Below are 19,171 nucleotides of genomic sequence, written 5' to 3'. Positions count from 1 at the left end.
CATATATATATATTTTCCTTCCTAATTACTATTCTTGATCAAAGTATGCTGCAACAATTTGCAAATTAAATCATTGATTTATATTTTTTAGAGAGGCATATATAACCAGCAAGATGAGCCATAACTTAGAGAGACGTCCAAATAGTGTAAAAGTGTTCATTAAAAACTTTTTTAACTTTGGATGTAAATGCAAAAAGTAAAAAAAAAAATATATATTAGTATTCATTGTTTAAGCTTCAGCTTAATGTGTCTTGAAAAATAATGAAATTACAGCAAAAAAAAAAAAAAAAAACAAACTGAGGTTTTTTTTCCTCTAAACTGAATAAATTCATAAAACAATCCTCTGCTATAATGTATAATTTATATACCATCTATTAATAATTCCATACATTTGAATCGTATTACTGATGATGATGTGGTCAACCCCTCGCCTACATATATATATATATATATATATATATATATATATATATATATATATATATATATATATATATATATAGATAGATAGATAGATAGATAGATAGATAGATACAGGTGTTGTTCTATTGTCTAATTGTTTAAGTAATGGTGTGATAAAATGTATGGCGTATACAAAATATCAATAAAGTTTGTCTAAGTCTAAAGATTTTGTCACTAAATAATAATAACAAGTCACGGTATAGATGTTTGGCATGTACTTGCAAGAGTGTGAGTGATCTCAACTACTTACATAATTGATGACTTTGAGCTGGAGAGAAGCAGCATCCAGGTCATAGAGCTCACCTAAGAGAAAAAAGTAAAAAGAAAGAGAGAGAAAGTGATGTCAGGCAGGAGTGGGAATTCAGATCATGAACGCAAGTGGACAGAGAAAAATCCAGAGAGAGGAGCACTCAGACAGCGAGTTCGTGGAAGGGTGAAAGGAGGACGTTAACATGGGGGACTAATAACAAAGACAGGACAAGGAATGGAGGGCTGCCTGGAATACATAGGAGGACAGTAGGAAAGAGGGGGGGGGGTCACAGGAGTGAAGCAGAGGCAGCGGGGACTGGGAAGAAAAAAGCAGCTCATATTTATCGATAATTACTAGAGAGTAAACAATGTTTATGTATGTGTGCAGGAACAGTGGGAGGTAGTCCACCTCCATTATGCATGAGATTTTAAACAATGTTGTGAAAAAGCATTCTGTTTTTAGACTCTATCTAAATTCACAGAACTTCCCTGGGTCTAACTCTATTAACATACCCTCCGTCTGTGACACTGTATGAGTGCTCTGCTTTCCATGAAATGTAAAGTATCTATAGCAGACAGAATGAAAGACTAGGTGTTATGTGTATTCATGGGTGTGACTGTGTGCGTCAGTGGGGATGCTGTGGGCATACCACAGAGCTGCAGAATGTTGCGGTCCAGCTCGCAGTAGTCCTGCTCGGCTACGTTGAGGTGCAGCAAAGCATTGTGGGACTGCAGGGGAGATGGGCTCAGAGGAGGCCTCTGATAGGACGCCTGCACAGCCTGGATGCGAACGCATGCGACTGAGGCCTGTGGTGCCGTAAGGAAAAAAAACAGAAACATAGACAAGCAAATTCAGCTAAAGGATGTACTGAACTTTGAGTTTTCCGTGATTCTAAGTAAGCTCAAACCAGCTGTAGCAGATGAATCAGCCACATTCTGCAGGACGTTCCTTCCTGCTTCTATTACCACTGTTGCCAGAAGCTTGCTTTGAATGAAGGATTGGAGCTGAGTAAACCACCCAAAGCAACCAACTGGATTTCCTTAGATAAATTCCTACCATTTAACCTTATTTGCACAAATGACTTTGAGTACAACAATTGGGACAAGTTGGACTGAATCTTCATGTTCTGTTATTTTATCAGAATAAACCAGATCAACCTGATTTTTATTAGAACTAAAATGGATTCCACATAATCATATCAACTGAGCCTGTTTGTAAAATGTCAAGAGTCTATGTGTTGTTTTTTACTAATAAAGCTGCATTAAAAAAATCTGAACACTATTGAAAAGTTAATTTATATCAGCAATTCTTTTCAGTAAGTTAAAGAATAATAGAAAGGGGCTGATGTTTCTTGGACTTTTTGCTAATCATAACGGTTTGCAGCTTACAGTTATGAAAACATATTTAATATAAGACTAGTGTTGCACCGATACCGATACCAGTATCGGACGGGGACCCGATACTGCCCTAAAATGTTGGTATCGGTATCGGCGAGTACCAACAAATAGGGCACCGATACCATTTTGAGAGCCATAAGTTTATTCAACTATTGTCACCCACTCCTGTTAGGCAATAAAAAGTTCTACTTGATTCACTTTGTATTAGAGTTTTTCCTGCTTCACAAAGGTAGGCAGCAGTTTGACAAAGCCATGATGGCAATTATTTTACATTATTATGGTATCAGTATCGGCTGATACTGCACAGCCAGGTATCGGGTATCGGTATCGGGGCCAAAAAATGGCATTGGCGCAACACTATATAAGACTATTGCATAGGAGCTATAATTAACATTTTAAAACAGAAATCTAGGTTCAGTGAAAAGTATGTTTATTGCCTGCTTAAATAAAAAAAAAGAGTTTTAATCTAACAGACAAGGCTTATCTGAAAGGACATTCTAAATCCAGTCATGAGCACAGTTCTGTAACTCTACTATTTTTATGCAAAACCCAAAATAAATATGTCATAGTTCAAGTTTGAGAGCCTGTTACTATGATAAAAAGTGTTACTTAAAGGGTGATTGCTCCGAGGAAATAAAATGGGGAAAAGCTTTGACCTTCAGGGTGGGGGGGTGGCCTTCATACACTAAAAGGAATGAAGATCTGATATAAAATTGAATGGTTAAACTAAACAAAGATTCTTTAGAAAAAATAAAAAAAACCTTTAATACAGGTTGAATAGCCTCTAAACTAAAACTGTTTCATCAGTATTCTTTTAAAGTTCAGACCTGCCATACATTTGCTAGAATCAAATGGACTATAAAGTTCAGCTATCTAATTTTGTAGAAAAGTTACAACAAATCAAAGACAGAATGGTGCAAAAAAGAGTAAAGGAATTGAAGATTTTAACTCATAGTTGTGGAAAATATGGAACAAAAGTGGCATTTCTATAACTGGACATTTCTTTACTGATTTTAGGAAAAGACAAGAAAGCTTTACTAAGATAGTGCCAGAGGCCTCCACAGTGAAATCTGTAGTGGCAGCATCATGATCTGGGCTTACTTTGTTAGTCTAAATTAGCTCGTAAATTATTGTATATTAGAAAGCTGAAAATTGAGTTTACTTTCAAATATCCTTGTGAGTGCAAGCATACATAATAATTAATAACAGAAAAACTCCAATAGAAAATCAATTCTTATTGATAAAATTAATATGTCTTGTATTTCAACAGTGCATTTAGGACTTTTTTTTAAATGATACACAAACTGGAAAAGTTTATTTATCAAAAGAGCAATTTAAAAATGGCCTTGGCCTCAGAGGGTGAAATGATGACACGATTCATCAAAATGAAAAATAGGTAAAAGGCTAATGTCTGGAGGTACTGTATTTAAAAAAAAAAGCTCATATGGCAAAACCTTGTGGAGAAAACGCCTCCAGCAACATACTGCCGCTCATGCTGCCATGTTCACTCATGAAACATGGAGGGAAGCAAAGCTTACGTGTTTTCCCAGCACATTCAGATGCAGTTCGTCTTGATCTGATAGCGGGCCACATCCCACCTGCAACACATGGAGACAGATACACCACCAGTCAGAAGTGAGCAGCACAAAATCACAATGCAGGCTTTAATGTCTCTGCAGAATTCATTGTGCAGGGGCATGTTAACTTAAATGAAATCAGTGCCCAATAACGTGCTTTATCACAAAATAGAGGCTGAATCTGCCGCATTAGATTCCTTTTTATTCTTCTCACCAGTAAGACGGCAAGAACCTTGCTGTGGTCCTGATCCAAGATAGGAAGTACAAGAGCTGTAAGATAATAAGATAAAATATAATAGAGTTAAAAAAAAATGCTAAAATATAATTGCAAGATTGTTTAGATGTTATGCATATTTTTTCTCTGTGTTTAATACAACAGAGGAACAAAGTAAAAAGGAAAAGAAAAAACAAAACATGAAGATTATACATCTAAAATGTCCTTGAGTAAGGCTGTTTATTCTTTTCATTTTAACAGAAACAATGAGATGCTGGTTGTTACTCCAGACAATAAAACAAGCACACAAACTCTTTCCTGCATAATTATTACACACTCATTGCTATGTATTTATTCCCACAGCACAAAGGGGCTTTGCATATGTTTTTTTTTTTTGTTCACACATTCCTCAGGTTGTCCTCTGAATTCCTTCATCTGACAAGAAATAATGAGTCTGATTGAATTCCTCTCTTTTTCTTTTTCCTCATCACAACATTTTCCTGCCTTTCTAAGTGTCCTTTATGCTCATACCTTTCTCTCAGTGAATTTACCATTTCTTGCTAACTACTGCTCCCCCCATCTTCCCCTAACCTGTTGCTTGCTTCACATGTTCTTAGAGAATGACCTACAATTACATTTTCTTCTTTCCTGCATGGACCCGACATAAAACATTCAGCCGCACCTCTCCTGTGTGCCGGTAACGGCGCCGCCAGGAAGATCCTGTATTTCTCCGGCAGTTCGGATGGAGGGAAGCCAGCGCACTGACAGCGCTTCTGCTGCTCCACCGCACTCCTACGACAGACACAGGATGAGGCTGAGTCAGATTAGAGCAACATGATAACGTGCGTAACATTAGTCTAAATTAATTTAGGTCTGTCAGACATTACAGAGACTAATATGCAAGGCAAGCTTTCTGGAAGGTATTCATTGCAAATGGAAAAACAATCACCAATATTAAAAAAACAGACTTAATTTTTTTTCATTAATTCAAACGAACTAAAAAGACTGGTGAATGGACTTATTATCCATTGATAAAGGATATTTTTCATGTGGAGAGCAAGGCGGATGGGCAGCCAGGTGTGATGCCCACAAAGACGTGCAATATGTTTGGAATAAATATGAGACAAGGATTCTTTATTTTCTGACACACGGATGCATTAAAACACCTCATTCAGACTGGCATGAATATGGATCCGAAAAGCATAAGAAATCTAAATAGCTTCACTCAAGCACACACAGGTAAATTCAACACCTATGTGCTGCACATAATAATCAGCTAAGCCCTCTGGCAGAAACTCACACACCCAAGCCTACACACACCAACACACACACCCAGGCCAGCAGTCACTCCATTACATGCTCACAGAGTCTGAAATCCCCCCAAACCACTGCAGCAAAATCTCTGCATGGTGCATTGATTTCAAAGTGTTTATTTCAGCTCACTGAGGAATGGTGCACTCCAATCAGAAAATATTCTATTGTGGCAAATACATTTGACCTTTTTGTAACGCATCTGTTCAAAGCAACTCTCCAGCACAGCCCTGGAGCAGATACAAACTGGCCACAGTAAAATTCAAAAAAACACCTAGCAGCACTGAGAAAGATACAGAGATTTAGGATTGAACTGATCTGGTATAAAGGTTATGGGTTTTCCATACATTTAGCGATTTAAACTCAACACCCCATCTTTGGGTGTATATGTCAATAGCTGATTGGGCATAGATGGAATTAAACACTTAAATGGTCACCATGTTATCCTTAGTTAAATGACTGCTAAATAAACTGCTGTTTGTTTAGTCTTCTATAAAGACTCATTTCCATGAGAGCAACTATGAGTAATAAGAGCCCATCTATAGTTAAAAAATTGGACCACCCACATTAGTAGGAAATAGCCTAAACAATCGGCCCAGTGACTTCATAAATACCTGCCCATATGAAGGTGCATCTCTGTATAATTAAATATAAAGATAAAGATTATATATGTATTACTCACAGAGTTTTTTTTTTTTTTCTGAGAGCCTATACTTAGTTATTTTTTTATAATTTTTGGTTTACAGTTAACAAGAGTGTCCAAAACTTTAGAATTTTACTTTGGAAGCTTTAAGTTGGTTTATCTGTCTTTGGGCGGGTTAGCCTATTCTTCTTCTGTTCTTCATCAGACTGGATGGAAACTACAGCCTGCCTTCAGCTAAATCTCAGATCTGTTGAGAGATCTACAATCAGGTCTAGGCTCTGGCTGGACCATCCAAGGACATTCAAATAGTTGTCATCAAATTCCTCGTCTGATGAGCAGCTCCTTTAGTAACACAATTATACACCCTGTGAGTAAAAAGGAGCGCTACCGCAGGTCATTCATCCCTGCTGCCATCAGACTTTACAATGCCACTGCACTATAATCTGGTGTAATTACACTGCAATAACTTATACTATTTATTTATTTAACAAACCAGAAACCACACTTTACCTGCTACCAATTTATTGTACATAAGATACTGTATATATAAGTCACATTAAATCTCTCCTTTATATTTGACCATCCACTGCCTATATCTGCATGCACTGTATATACTTTCATGTTCTCCTTTGTGCACCTCTTACTGTCTAAAAGAGCTGATGTCACAAATGATTTTTCTCCATAGCAAGATCAATGCATTTCTATTCTATTCTATTCTATTCTATTCTTATGTGTGGGGTCTTTATTAAAGGATAAACAGTCTTGAGGTCTAGAGAACTATAGAACAGGATTTCATCTAGAATATCCCTGTACTTTGCCTCATTCTTTTCTCTCTATCCTGATTAGGTTCCAAGTTCCTGCTGCTGAAGACGCCCCAACTACTTTGCATGATGCCAATACCAACAATTCTCGGTCTGGATGCTATTAGCCATAAGATAAATGGTGCTTGGTCTCCACCAAATATGACATTCCAGCCAAAAGCTTGAATCTTTGTCTCATGTTCTGAGAGTTCTCCCAGTTTATTTCTGGAAGGCGAAGATAGCTTGCCATGTTCTTTTCTACAAAAGAGTAACTTTTTTAAGTTCACTCTCCCACACAGGACTGGCTGATCAGTTTCTGCAAAAATGGTTGCCTCTCTGGAAGGTTCTCCCCTCCCTACATAACTTCTATTCTTGTTCACCTTAAGTCATAAGGTTCCTAGCCTCTGATTGCTGTGTTTCTAGAGACAGACACCTCTAAGAGCAGAAATGTGTCTATGCTCTTCACAAAATGTGTGTCTGAAGACAATCCTGACTTGAGGACTACAGAGCCCATGGACTTCGTGCTTGGCTTTGCTCTGAAATATACTGTGCACATACAAGTCTAAAAACATATTGACATTCTGCATAATTTTGGTGGTAGTCACTGAAATTTCTGTACCAGAACTGGCTGTTTTTGGGAATTATTTGTAAGGTATTCATTTTAAAGATAGGCTGTGTTTGAATACAAGGCAAGAACATGACTCCTACTGTCTTCCAGGTTTTTTTCTTCGCTAAATGCATAAGGTGGAGACAAAAATGTTGCAGCAGCATTGCAAAATGTTGGTGATTTTAACAGTGTAGTGCAGATATTTAACAGCTATGTGCATTTTCAATGCACAGCATTTTTGCTGTCATAGATTGATTTACTTGTGGATGTCTAACAGTTTAAAAGAAAGACAATCTGTGAAGTTCTCCAAGCTGAAAGCATGCACAGGGTTTGTTAGTGTCAAGGTCTGGTTTATAAGACGTTGGCTTTGAATCAGGCTTTCACCAAATGGCCTTTTACCAATCAGATGAGTTCTTTCAGTGTATGTGTGTGTAGGTAGATGGCTGTGTGTGGCAAGGTCTTGATAACAGGCTTAAATAAACAGAGAAAATGTATAGCTGTTTCTGCAACCTTTTGAATGCATGTATTACAGCTACTCATGCAGAAATAATAGAAGTTTGTTGTGACGATGAGCCTGTGTAATACTGCAAACTTGATGCCTGGGCTTTTTTTTTTTTTTTTTGCACATTTGTAGGATCCTGTGTCAATGTGCCAGAAGCTGGCTTCTTGTTTGACAAATAGACAGATTCATCAATAATGTAGCGCTGTTTTCTGCCAGCCTCTGGGCAGCAGTCACAGCAGCATATGTGCAAAGCTTCAGAGAGAGCACTTAGGTGAGAAGGGGATCGACGTGTCTCGCTAAGGGACTGAGGGACACAGCTATCTGGCCGATTAGGTCTGCAACGCTTTCACAGGGAGAGGGACTGAAGGTGAAAGAGAAGCAGAGGATAGACCAAACCACATGCGACTCAGAGCTTTGAAAGAGGAAAGCATGGCAAGCTGCGAGCCAGGCAGCGAGGTAGGAAGTTGGAATGGGCTGGTAGATCACAAAGGATCGTTGGAGATGCCAAAGAGATGAGGAGATGTTTAACGAGATGAAAAAACAAGAGGAAGTAGAGTGAAGAGGAACAATGAGAGGTGGTAACAATGAGACATCAGAGGCAGAGAATGTCTTTGTGCCTAAAGATGATGGGCCCATTCTCTCTGACACCTCCATCCATGCGCTGACAATCTGATTTCAGTCTGATCGCTTCATGCTCATTCAAGTGGCACCTGCTTTTCAGGTAGACAAAACAGTTGCTGCCCCCCTCTTCATGTGTTGTTGCTTATCTCAGTATCAGCGCCCTCGATGGTAGTGCAGCAGCAAATCAGAATAAAAACATCTGCAGCTCATCGTAGCAAATCTCAAATGGTACACACCTGATCTTGCCCTCCTGTGGCAGTTCGTGCGGCGGGTCATCAGACAGCAGCCTGGAGTCTCCTTCCAGGACATAGATGCAAACACACTCCTGAAATATGAAATCAAACACAGAGACATATGCACACCCTAGCTTGAAACATTAATCAGGTTGTAATTGATATAATGAGCAATGAGCCTCATGCATTTGCAAAAAGGGTTTTGGCCTATATGCACCCTACAGGGATGTCGAGACTGACACAACAGGCTCCATCATTCTGAACACTAATGGGAAGCATTTCTTTTCCAGGTAATAAGCCGAGGAACTTCAATTGTGTTCACTTGCAGATGTGAATTATATTTGTGTGTGTGTGTGTGTGTATGAGAGGGACAGAGGGAGGGAGTGCAAATACCGTGCTGGGGAGCAGCTCCTGAACGCTGTCTCGCAGGGCCACTCGGAGCGAGCGTACATCAACAACTGCTGCCAGCCGCAGCAAAGCATCCTAGACAGGAAGACAAACAAACTCACTTGTGTGTTTGGCTGTTTATTTATGATATAAAAAAAAATAAGCAGAGACCTTGGCTGCCATTTTGTGTTTTTCTTTGTAGGTACAAAGTATACACATTTACAACTATTTATCCATAATAACTTTGCAAGGCTGCAAAGAACTCCTAAGTATTTTCCTTAAATGCATCCTGCTCTGCAGTTGGTAACACAAGTGTGGCACTCAGAACATAAAGTGAACTCAGACAGCAGAATTAGTTTAGCTCTTTACTGTACTCAGCACTCCGTTTCGTTTTGGATCTGCGAAAACAAAGCACTTGAAAATTCATTTGCAGAGTTTGGTGGTTAGCTGACTCACGGAGTTAAAGTGCATGGGAAGTAATAGGCGGCTCTCATAGGAGCACTTAACTCACACTGGAGTTTATGAAACTATGGTGATCCTAATTACAATAGCTGTATTTAGAATTCGACAAATTAAACAGCTTTCCAAACTAAAGATGACCTAAACCTAAAGCCATGCCGTATTTGCTAAAAGAGTCAGGCTCTGTTATCTCAAGGTCTTAGTCAAACATGTGAAGATGAGGATAAGGTTGAGACTGATAAAAAGGCCATAGAAAATTGGTATCCAAATCCACTCTTTAGAACATATCATCTTGTCCAAACCTGAATCCAGTGGGTGAATTTATTAACATGCAAGTCATTCATTGGAGTCAACTGGGTTAAAAAAAGATTCAACAAAAAATTATGGGATTGTCACTCATTTATTCATTTATATTTTACATGTCATATTTTTTTCTTGGAGAAAAACAGAAGTTATGAAAATATCCTGCGTGCAACACATGTACCTGTTTGCTAAAACCCAAGAAGACCTTTCCCCTAAATCTGCATTCAGCCTTACAAATGCTTCTCTCAGGGTAATGCAACATTGGTTACAAGGAATAAAACATGCACCAGCCTCAATATTTACTCCACATCACATGAGACTTGGACAAACTCATTTGCCGCATTTTGTTGACATAGAGGCACTCAATTCTTGTGATGAAATATAGGGACGCTATCTCCTTGCACTAATAACAAAATCTTATGTCTTATAAACATGTTTTGTTAATTGGATAATTTTTCCCATCCTGCAATGTCTGCAAAATAAATTATTCATGTTTGATAGCCTCATTTATCAGTCAATCCATCCATCTCTTTATTTATCATTCATTACTCCATCCACTTCACTGTGCAGGGTCAGGGGGGATTTGCCCACATCTCAGGTGGTAACTTTGCAGGAGGTAGGGTACACACTGGACTGGTTTTTATTGTCTCTTCAGCATAGTATGCTTCATCTACTTCCCTGTGGCTGCACACAATGATTGCTGATGGCAATTTAAGTCAACCATTTGATGTTTTTGGACCATGGTAGGAACCACAAATTACATGAAGAGCTCAGGCCAGAATATAAACCAAAGAACTCTTTGCTGCAACACAACATTAAAAACCACTTCCCAGCTGGTGACCATCTAATCATTTAATGATTCTGAAACATCTATTTATCTATCTGTCTGTGTCCCAAGAATGTGTTGTTTGTAAATGTAAAAACTACACTTACATCTCTTTTTAATGTTTTTTTGTTTTTTACCCCCAACTTTAGACATCTGAATCCTGCCAAAATACAGGTGATTTATTGCTCTTTATAGTCCCAAACAAGACCCTCGAGCTCCTACTATGCTAATTTGCTGTCTTTGCTTGCCAGCTCTGTGCACAAAAGACAGACTGTTTATACTGGTTCTGAGAGAGCAAACTTCACAGAGATGAATGAAGAGTAAAGAAATGAGAGCATAAAAGGGTAGTTCAAGACTTGGCCACTTTCTTGACTCTGCACATTAATCTGTTGGCCAGAGGGAGAGACTTGCAGAGTCGATTTCAATGTCAGAAACGTTTAGAGGATGGGTGATCCAAGAGCTTTTTAACCATTTAATGAATTTGTCAATATAATCATTCCACAAAGTGAGAGTAGTTGGCTTCTCCCTTGAAGCAGAGTTCTTATTGCTTCAGAGAAAACGAAAAAACTAGATTATACAGCACTATCCATATTTATTGACATCCCTGGGTAAGAAGCCTTGAATTCCTCAGTGAACTGAGACAAGAAAAACTGAGATCCTCCTCCAGCACTGTTTGACACATTTTTAGTTGTTTGAACTATTATCATATTTTTGTGACAGCAGAAGGACAAATTTATGTTAAATAACTATTTGCTTTTAATTGATAATATATGTGTAAAGATCAGAAAATATACATCTGATTTAAGTGTTGTCTCTGAACAGTGGCTAATCTCTCAGGGTAACAAAAAAAAAAACTATACTTTTATTTTATAAGAACTATGATGCAATGCCAATTATTGTGGGACCAATGACATGGATTTTTTACCATTGGGTAATGAAATAAATGAATAAATGTACAAGTAAGAATCTTAGCATAAGGTATACTATGGCACTGCAATAATGCAACTGCAATTATGAGGAGTGGTGGCCTAGTGGTTAGGGCATTGTGCTTGGATCCCAGAGCATGACCCTAAAAGGGGTCATAGAAAGCAAAACGGAGCTTAGATTGTCATAGATGAATAACAATAGTTCAGTGGGTGAAATGGAAGTACAGAGAAGTTCAAACCCCATCGACACCTCCTTTCTCTGTAAATCCCACAACACTAATCTTCCACCATAAAACAGGCAAATCCAAACGAAACGTTAACTCAGGGTGGTTGCCTTATTTGGTTCTGGCCTGTACTTTTGTCACGCACCAAAATTGATGCTGATGAAGATTCTCAGTCATCCAGGTTTTTTGAACTTTTACGGAACGCCCCAAAATTGACATACAGACCAGCCCACTGGCCCAAGGAAGGGGGGTTTTGGGGGTATGAAGTGTCGACTGCTGGGCCACTAACCGGACCGGACCTCACCAAAGAGCCATGAGGCACCCGTTCTCAGCCGGAGGAGGGGTGGCAGGAGTGGGGAAGCACGGGGCCACCGGTGTCCAGGCTACTATCATCAGGTTGGGTTCAATCGCTCCGTACTCTGATGGCTCCCTGCCCCCATCCGCTGGGGTTCCCGGTTCGAATGCCCAGTGTGCTTCGACTCTGTGCTGCACTTTAGTCGACCAAAATCCCGGACGATTTTGAAATTCTCCCCGGATATTTTTTTAGGTATAAAAAGTAGGACATGTCCAGGAAAAAGAAGACGTCTGGTCACCCTACCATATCAACAAATTTTCGATGTTTCAGTGAGTGAGTTCTTGTTGCTATGATGCATCCTTTCTCAACAGCTTTAATTGTTGTAAACCACCCAATCAGTGCACAGCTCATCTAAATACCTGTCATTTCATTGTAGGGTTTATAACCAGGCTTGCATTAGGGCGCATAGAACAGCAAATATGCCATTTTCAGCCCAACAAATGTGACACACCCTATTCAGATACTTTAAGGACCAGCACCAAATACCCTATATAATCATTCTATGACCCTATTAACCCCACACTGCTCCCCGGGCGCCACACAGTGGCAGCCCACTGCTCCCCAAAGTAATGGGTTAAATGCAGAGAGTTAACCCCTTGAACCCTACGGACTCACCGGCGGGTCCAGCTGCTACGTGACCTCGTAATTTTACCAAACCCCCAGTATTGATGTAAAAAACATATTTGGCACAGTTTGGTGACATTTATGGATAAATGTGCCAAAATGGCCTCTCCGCCTAAGAAATTTCTCACTAATACCATTCTAAAATAAATATGATTCATCTGATTGAGTCCAAATTTGGTATATTTTTACACAACATTTAGATTTGAAAGTCTGTACTACTTTTTTGTGCTATAAATAATATTTTGGTAGTGTTTTGCAATGTTTATTTCAAAGAAAATTTTGGCGAGGTTCAAAAAATGCAAAATATTTTGTATTTTGTCCCTAATATTTCAGGCAGGGTCAAAGCTACAATGGTGCTGACACCAGAAAACCATTCTATGACATCTTACCTTTACAGGCGTACCAAAAGTTTCTTCTTAAATCTAATAGCTTTGAGGCTATAAGTTATTTACTTTTGTGTGTTTTTGTCAGGCAGACATTTATTTATACCCCCTTAGGGTGTAAGAGGTTAATTTTGTTGCTTTATACTTGTGAAAGTTTATTGACAATAAAGTTGAATTCTATTGTATAAAACTTTACCTTGTTCTTAGACATTTTACATTTCTGTACTGGAGATAGAAAAAAAATCTGCTACTAGCAGAGCAAAGCAAGTGTTTTGATTATATAAAATGGAATTTTGAAACGACCAGCCTTATAGATTTACGTCTCTCATGACAGCTTTAAATTCATAGCATGAGAAGTTTTACACCCTGTGTGTTCTACTTAAATCCCAACCTGTTAGCGTTATCACAAAGCATTATCGTCCCGTGTAAGCACTGCCTGAAGAAACATCTCAGTGGGAACTCAAAATCTGATCAAAGCACAGGAAAAACAACCAAAGGAAAAATGAAGATTTAACATCCGGCAGCACTTAAGGCTGTGTTCTGAATCAAAATTGAAAAGAGCTTCTTTAACAGTGAATACCTTAAAGTGTTCATCTGCCTGTTCGGAGGTTTCATGCTCTTTCCACGGGTGTCCATCTGTCACCTCTGTTTTTTAAAGCTTCTTTCTGCTGGTTTTCCTCCATCTGTGTTCTTCCGTTTTTATTTTTTATTTTATTTGGACTGAGGGTAACAAGTGGAAGAGAAGGGGGGGGGGTGCGGTTGCTTAGACAGCAGGGATAGTGGTGGGAGTGTCAAATGTGAAGGAGGAGATATGAAAAAGGAAGGAGACTGGAGAGTGTTGTCATGGCTGCGCACTCGATGCCGGTCATTACATATGATTAGATATGATTAAATGCGATTAGCTTTGATCACTCAATCAGCCTGCCAGAGCGCGTTGTAATGAAGTTGGAAGTATGCCAGCCCATGCATGAACATCTGTATTGTTGGAGTACGGGATAAAGGCATGTGTGTGTTGCATTTTAAGTTACGGATCTCACACAAATTCCTCTAAATAACAATGGATTGTTGGTTGATTTTACCTGCGGATAACATGAATCCTCTCTGCTCTGCAGTTTATTCCTCACAGGGAACTGAGGATCCAACTTGCCATCCTCTGTGCGTCACCGTTTGTGGATGTATGTTATCGGCAATAACAAGCTGTGTGCCTCAGTAAATGTCAGACTCTGTCCTATGACCTTTACCAATAACTTCTTCTTGCCATGTACCTAAAACCATCTGTTACATTAATTTACCTGCCTCCCTGTTTGTCAGTGCACAATCCTCTCTCTGACATACATTAAAGCACAAAACAGGACCATTTGTTCCTTGGTTCCCATTTCCTGATATCGAAGCACTTAACCTTCAGTAAAAGTGAAAGGAAAACATATAGATTGAAATAACAAAGCAACAGAAAACATGAGAAATAACAGTATCATAGATTTTATTGTACATTTTTGTACATTTTTTTTCACATTATAGCCATAACCCTAAAAGTATGTTATGTGACAGATAAACAACAAAGAAAATTAAATTACTGCTGAGCAGAATGAAATCGATTCATGTGGTGTTTTGTTTTATTTTTCCAGGGGAACCTAAAGTGTTTGTATTCAGACTCTATGAGTTAATACTGTGGCTATTCTCCTTTGCAAAAAAAAGGTAGAGTCTTATCAGTTTGGATGGAAAAGACTTGGGCTTTGAATTGGTGATTCTAAAATATGAATAAGGTTTGATCCAGTGCTGCCATGATTAGTCGATGTAGTCGACATAATTGATGATGGAAATTTTTCGAAGGATAGTTTTTTTCATCAAGGACTATTTTTTGTCGGCTATTTTATTTCAATTGAAATCTAAATAAGTCATTTTTTCTTAGAATAATTGAATTTTTCCTTGAATTGAGAAGGTAAGTGAGACACTTTACATTTAAAATAAGAAAAAACTGTTGCATTGTCTTATTTCAAGTGCATATTATCTAATTATCTTATTTTAAGGGTAAAAATACTCATTCCATTGGCAAATCCTCTTATTTACCTACTCAAATTAATGGTGAATATACTTAATTTAAGACCTTTTCCTAATTTCTAGATCGTTTTTACAGTGTTATTTTGGTCTGAGCTCATCTGATTTCAGGTAATTCTGCTCACACTGCTGGTAAATTGGCTTCCTTTTCCTCTCCTGTCACGGGCGTCACTGTTGGTTCCGGTTTTGAGCGTAATACGAAAATGGCAGTGACGGGTGAGTCTGAATCGAGGACGGAGGCATCTGCCAGAAGATCCAAAGTATGGGAATACTTTCAGGCAGCTGTTGATAGATTGGTTTGTGTACTCAGTAAGTCTGCCTTGGCTAATCAAGGGAGCACAACGGGGATGCATGAGCACCTTAAAAGAAAACATAGGAATAGTTGGGATGCTTCTGAAAAAGAAAAGACCCCATGATGATTACAGTTTAAATGCCTAGTTAGCATGTGCTCTTTATAAGTCTTATGAAGTATGATGACCGACTGTCTTTGGAAGTTAATCAGGCCTTCCTCGACTCTTTGGTAATGTTTTGGTAAACTATGTTGAACTATTCACCCACATTTACACTGAAAAGAAAAAAAAAATGAAAAAAAGAATGCAACCGTTTCTTGCATTTACTTAATCATATTTTATCACTTTAACACAATTGCTTCATGTTCGCAGGGTAGGACATAAAACAATTGTGTTAAAGTAACTAAATATGATTAAGTAAATGCTAAAAACGGTTGCATTCTTTTTCGGTGTATAGTAATTTTTGCGCTTTCGAGACAGAACCAGACTGAGGCCGAGGGTTTATCGTATGAGCACAAGCACACACAAACACAGTATGAATGTAACTTCTTTTTTAACTTGGCATCACCATCCAGCTGCTACACTGCTAACCCCCAACAGTGGGGATGTTTTTGAAAATGAGTCATTAAGATTAGTCGACTTATCAAAAATTTGTCATTAGTCATTAGAAAATTAGCTGTTAGTGGCAGCTCTAGTTTGAACAAAGCCATTTCAGTCATGTTTACTTGCTGGATGATAGACTTTTGCTTGGTTTTCAGCCATTGTCTTGCCTTTAACAGCTGATTTGTAATACTTTCATTGTATTTTGAATTAAGCAGCTTTCCAGCTGGAGAGGAAAACAAACCCCCATAGTATGGTGCTGCCACCACTGTGGAGATGAGCTCAGGGTAATGTGCTGTGCAGGATTTCCTTCACAGAATGGAGTAAATGCCAGACATTAATGCAATCTAACAAGGGAAACATCTTCTATGGTTTTTGTATTCCCATCATAGCTTGCAGCAAACCCTGTACTGTCCTGTAGCCCAACAAACATCTGAGGCTGCAAACAATGAATTAAGTATAATGTGATGAATCTAAATGTCCAGACTCTATTAACAGGTTAATTGATTAAAGACAGCTGGTTGTAATGGATTTTATTTAGGGGTATGAGAGAAAAAAGGCTGAATACAAACACAAGCAGAAATCAATATTGTAAATTGTATTGTAGATATTGATTTTCCCTAAGCCTCTGCTTATAACACAATCTGAATGTTATACTTTATAAAATGTCATCCTGAGTCACTGTGAACTTTTCTTTTACTCATTTCTTTCCTTGGTTCCTTCACATCTCACTAATTTTCCAAATCTGAATTCAACCCCGACCTCTTCATTGTTATTTTGATCCACAGGTTCCCCCCTCTTTTTGTGCAGCTGCCTTCATCAAGGCGAAGCTTTTGCAACCGTCTTTATCTGCAGCTTTCCTAATCACTTGCAGCTCTCTGACATTTTGAAGGGTACCTGTGATCAGCATGGGCAAACACAAATTGTTCTCAGCATTATCACTGTCATTCTGCATGTTCTCATTTCCCTAGTAAAATCCTCAAGCCTTAGCAGGTTCTCCTCGCCGCAAACTGAAATCTGACATTTTTAAACACTAACGGGCTTCACGAAAGCTTTGAAAGAAAACATTCCAGTGGAAATTACCAGTTTAAAATGGGCACGCACGTATTCCTATTCTCTTTCCCATCTTTCTTTCAAGTTTTCTCAAAGGTGGCCTAAAAGATATGCTAAAGCCTGCATGCCTCCTCTGCCACAGTTACGCTGGCTTTACTCCTCAGGGAACCACTTAAGCCAAAAGCATTGCACTGAAGCTGTGTAGCAGCTGGTGCAAAAAAAGCTGAGAAATAGCAGTAAGGGCCTAAAGGTAAACTTGTACGGAAATTAGATTACAGAGACGCAGGGCTCGCCCGGTGCATGGGGCCAACCTGCTAATAAATGTAAGGAAGGAAGGAAAACAAGGGGCACAAAAAAAATTCCCCCTTCTTCACTCCATCGCTTCCCTGAACTACAGCAGCCATAAATCTGAGTTAATGGAGAGGGAGCCAGACAACTGCAGCAAAAACTCCAGGAGGACATCTCACTGAAAAGTTTAATTAAGTCTACGTGGACAAGACTGCAGCCTGAAGGATAAAGCCAAATCAGCTCTGTGTAATGGCAACATAATTTTCTATGGCACAGATCGTGGCCAGATTATTTTGCACATTCTTCCTGAGGAGCCTTCTGCTCTGGTGCTTTCTTTTCTGGTTTCATTAGTATTCATTTTGTTTTTGAAGGAAAACTTTCTAGGAAGATCATAAGCTGTGGTGTTTTCAGCTGATAACAAAACACTTGCATTACATTGCAGAAATAGTGCACAGTTATACTCCTTGGCATCTGTATCTGTTCTCTCAGAAACTCATGAAAATGAACATAGAAACAGCAGGACTGTTCAAGAAATTAATCCCAGAGGGAATATTGCATAAGTATAAATGGAAATTTGGGAAAACAGTCTAAGAAATATTGTTGATAAACAGAAGAAAAGGCTGGAGAATAGTTTTTTTTTTAATATAAATTAGCAGGTATTTGTAAATCTCTTATTCCCAACTGCTTTTTGTATTTTTTTTTTAATGGAGTGAAAACAAAACTAATTTTCCAGACAAAGTAAGAGAGAAAATGTAATTTTTCACATATTAAATGTACTGTATGCTTCAAAATTGAGTAAACTAAATTATTTTACCGCCCACTGAGAAAAAATAATCCCAAGCTTGCAGCTGTATCTCATTTCTAGATTGTACAATATTTTATCTTATTATATTACCATTATATTTATATCTGTAGTGGGTTGAAAGTGTGTAGATAGAGCAGCACACTGAAGACTTTGAAAGAGAAAAGTACAGTATAGTGTACTGGCATAGAGGAGTCTATAGCAGGCAAACAAACACAGTTTAAGGTCCATGATTTGTCAAAGGCTGAAGGTCTAAATATATTATTCTACACATATTTGATACAAGAATCTCAAAGAAAATCACTATTGTATACTGGTCTATGTGATTAAATATCAATGTCAAGCACAGACAGAAAACACTAAATAAAGGATGAAATAAGATCGACTGATCTAAAGTTTAGTGCTTAACAAACATGGCAACTGTGGAACTAATAGGATGTTGGAGGTTTTAAAAGTAGGGTCACATTTGGGTTCAGTTAGAGCAAAATAAGGACCTTCAAAGGCTGTCTGTACGAGTTTCTTTGTGAATACTGCAAACTCTACAGCCAAATTATAAAACTGTAGACTGTGCATTTCTTTTATTTTGGTCCCAAAGAGCCATGCTTTCTGTCACACAAAGCATAAACTATCTGGGTTAGGAAGCTGCAATTGCTTGGAAGCAACCTCCTTTGAGAATCACACCCTGGTGCTCAATGCCTTGATGAGTGCCAGTGTGTGTGAATACATTTCTTCAGGTGGTTATGGCACAGAGAAATGCCTTTCTGGGACTATTACTTTTCAAAACCTTGAAGGTTTGCTCTAAACCTTAATTCAAGGAGAAGTTTTTATAAACTCATTAATCAAAGATCCTCTAGTCAGCTTGTCGATTTCTACACGACACCTCTGAATATTTCCTCTAATATATTATCTTCTAACCACTGACCCTTATCCCAGTACTGCTATTAAGACCAGCAGACCTACAAGGAATAATAATTGCTTT

General features: G+C 38.5%; 1 protein-coding gene across 1 annotated transcript in view; it reads right to left on the bottom strand.

Moving 5' to 3' along the window:
• LOC119771816 (cGMP-dependent 3',5'-cyclic phosphodiesterase) overlaps positions 1–19,171 on the bottom strand; it is a 246,187-nt gene that overhangs the window by 31,974 nt on the left and 195,042 nt on the right. Inside the window, exons 3-9 of the mRNA XM_038267985.1 lie at positions 9,011–9,100; positions 8,621–8,709; positions 4,583–4,692; positions 3,901–3,956; positions 3,648–3,707; positions 1,362–1,518; positions 713–765 (exon numbers count right to left, since the gene is read on the bottom strand). Of these exons, the coding sequence (XP_038123913.1) occupies positions 713–765; positions 1,362–1,518; positions 3,648–3,707; positions 3,901–3,956; positions 4,583–4,692; positions 8,621–8,709; positions 9,011–9,100 (615 nt within the window). The remainder of the gene's footprint in view (positions 1–712; positions 766–1,361; positions 1,519–3,647; positions 3,708–3,900; positions 3,957–4,582; positions 4,693–8,620; positions 8,710–9,010; positions 9,101–19,171) is intronic.

This window comes from Cyprinodon tularosa, unplaced genomic scaffold, assembly GCF_016077235.1.
Source record: "Cyprinodon tularosa strain WSP-4 unplaced genomic scaffold, ASM1607723v1 ctg69, whole genome shotgun sequence".
Classification (NCBI taxonomy): domain Eukaryota; kingdom Metazoa; phylum Chordata; class Actinopteri; order Cyprinodontiformes; family Cyprinodontidae; genus Cyprinodon; species Cyprinodon tularosa.
Note: the sequence above shows the minus strand (reverse complement) of the source record. Positions and strands in the feature narration are given on the sequence as shown.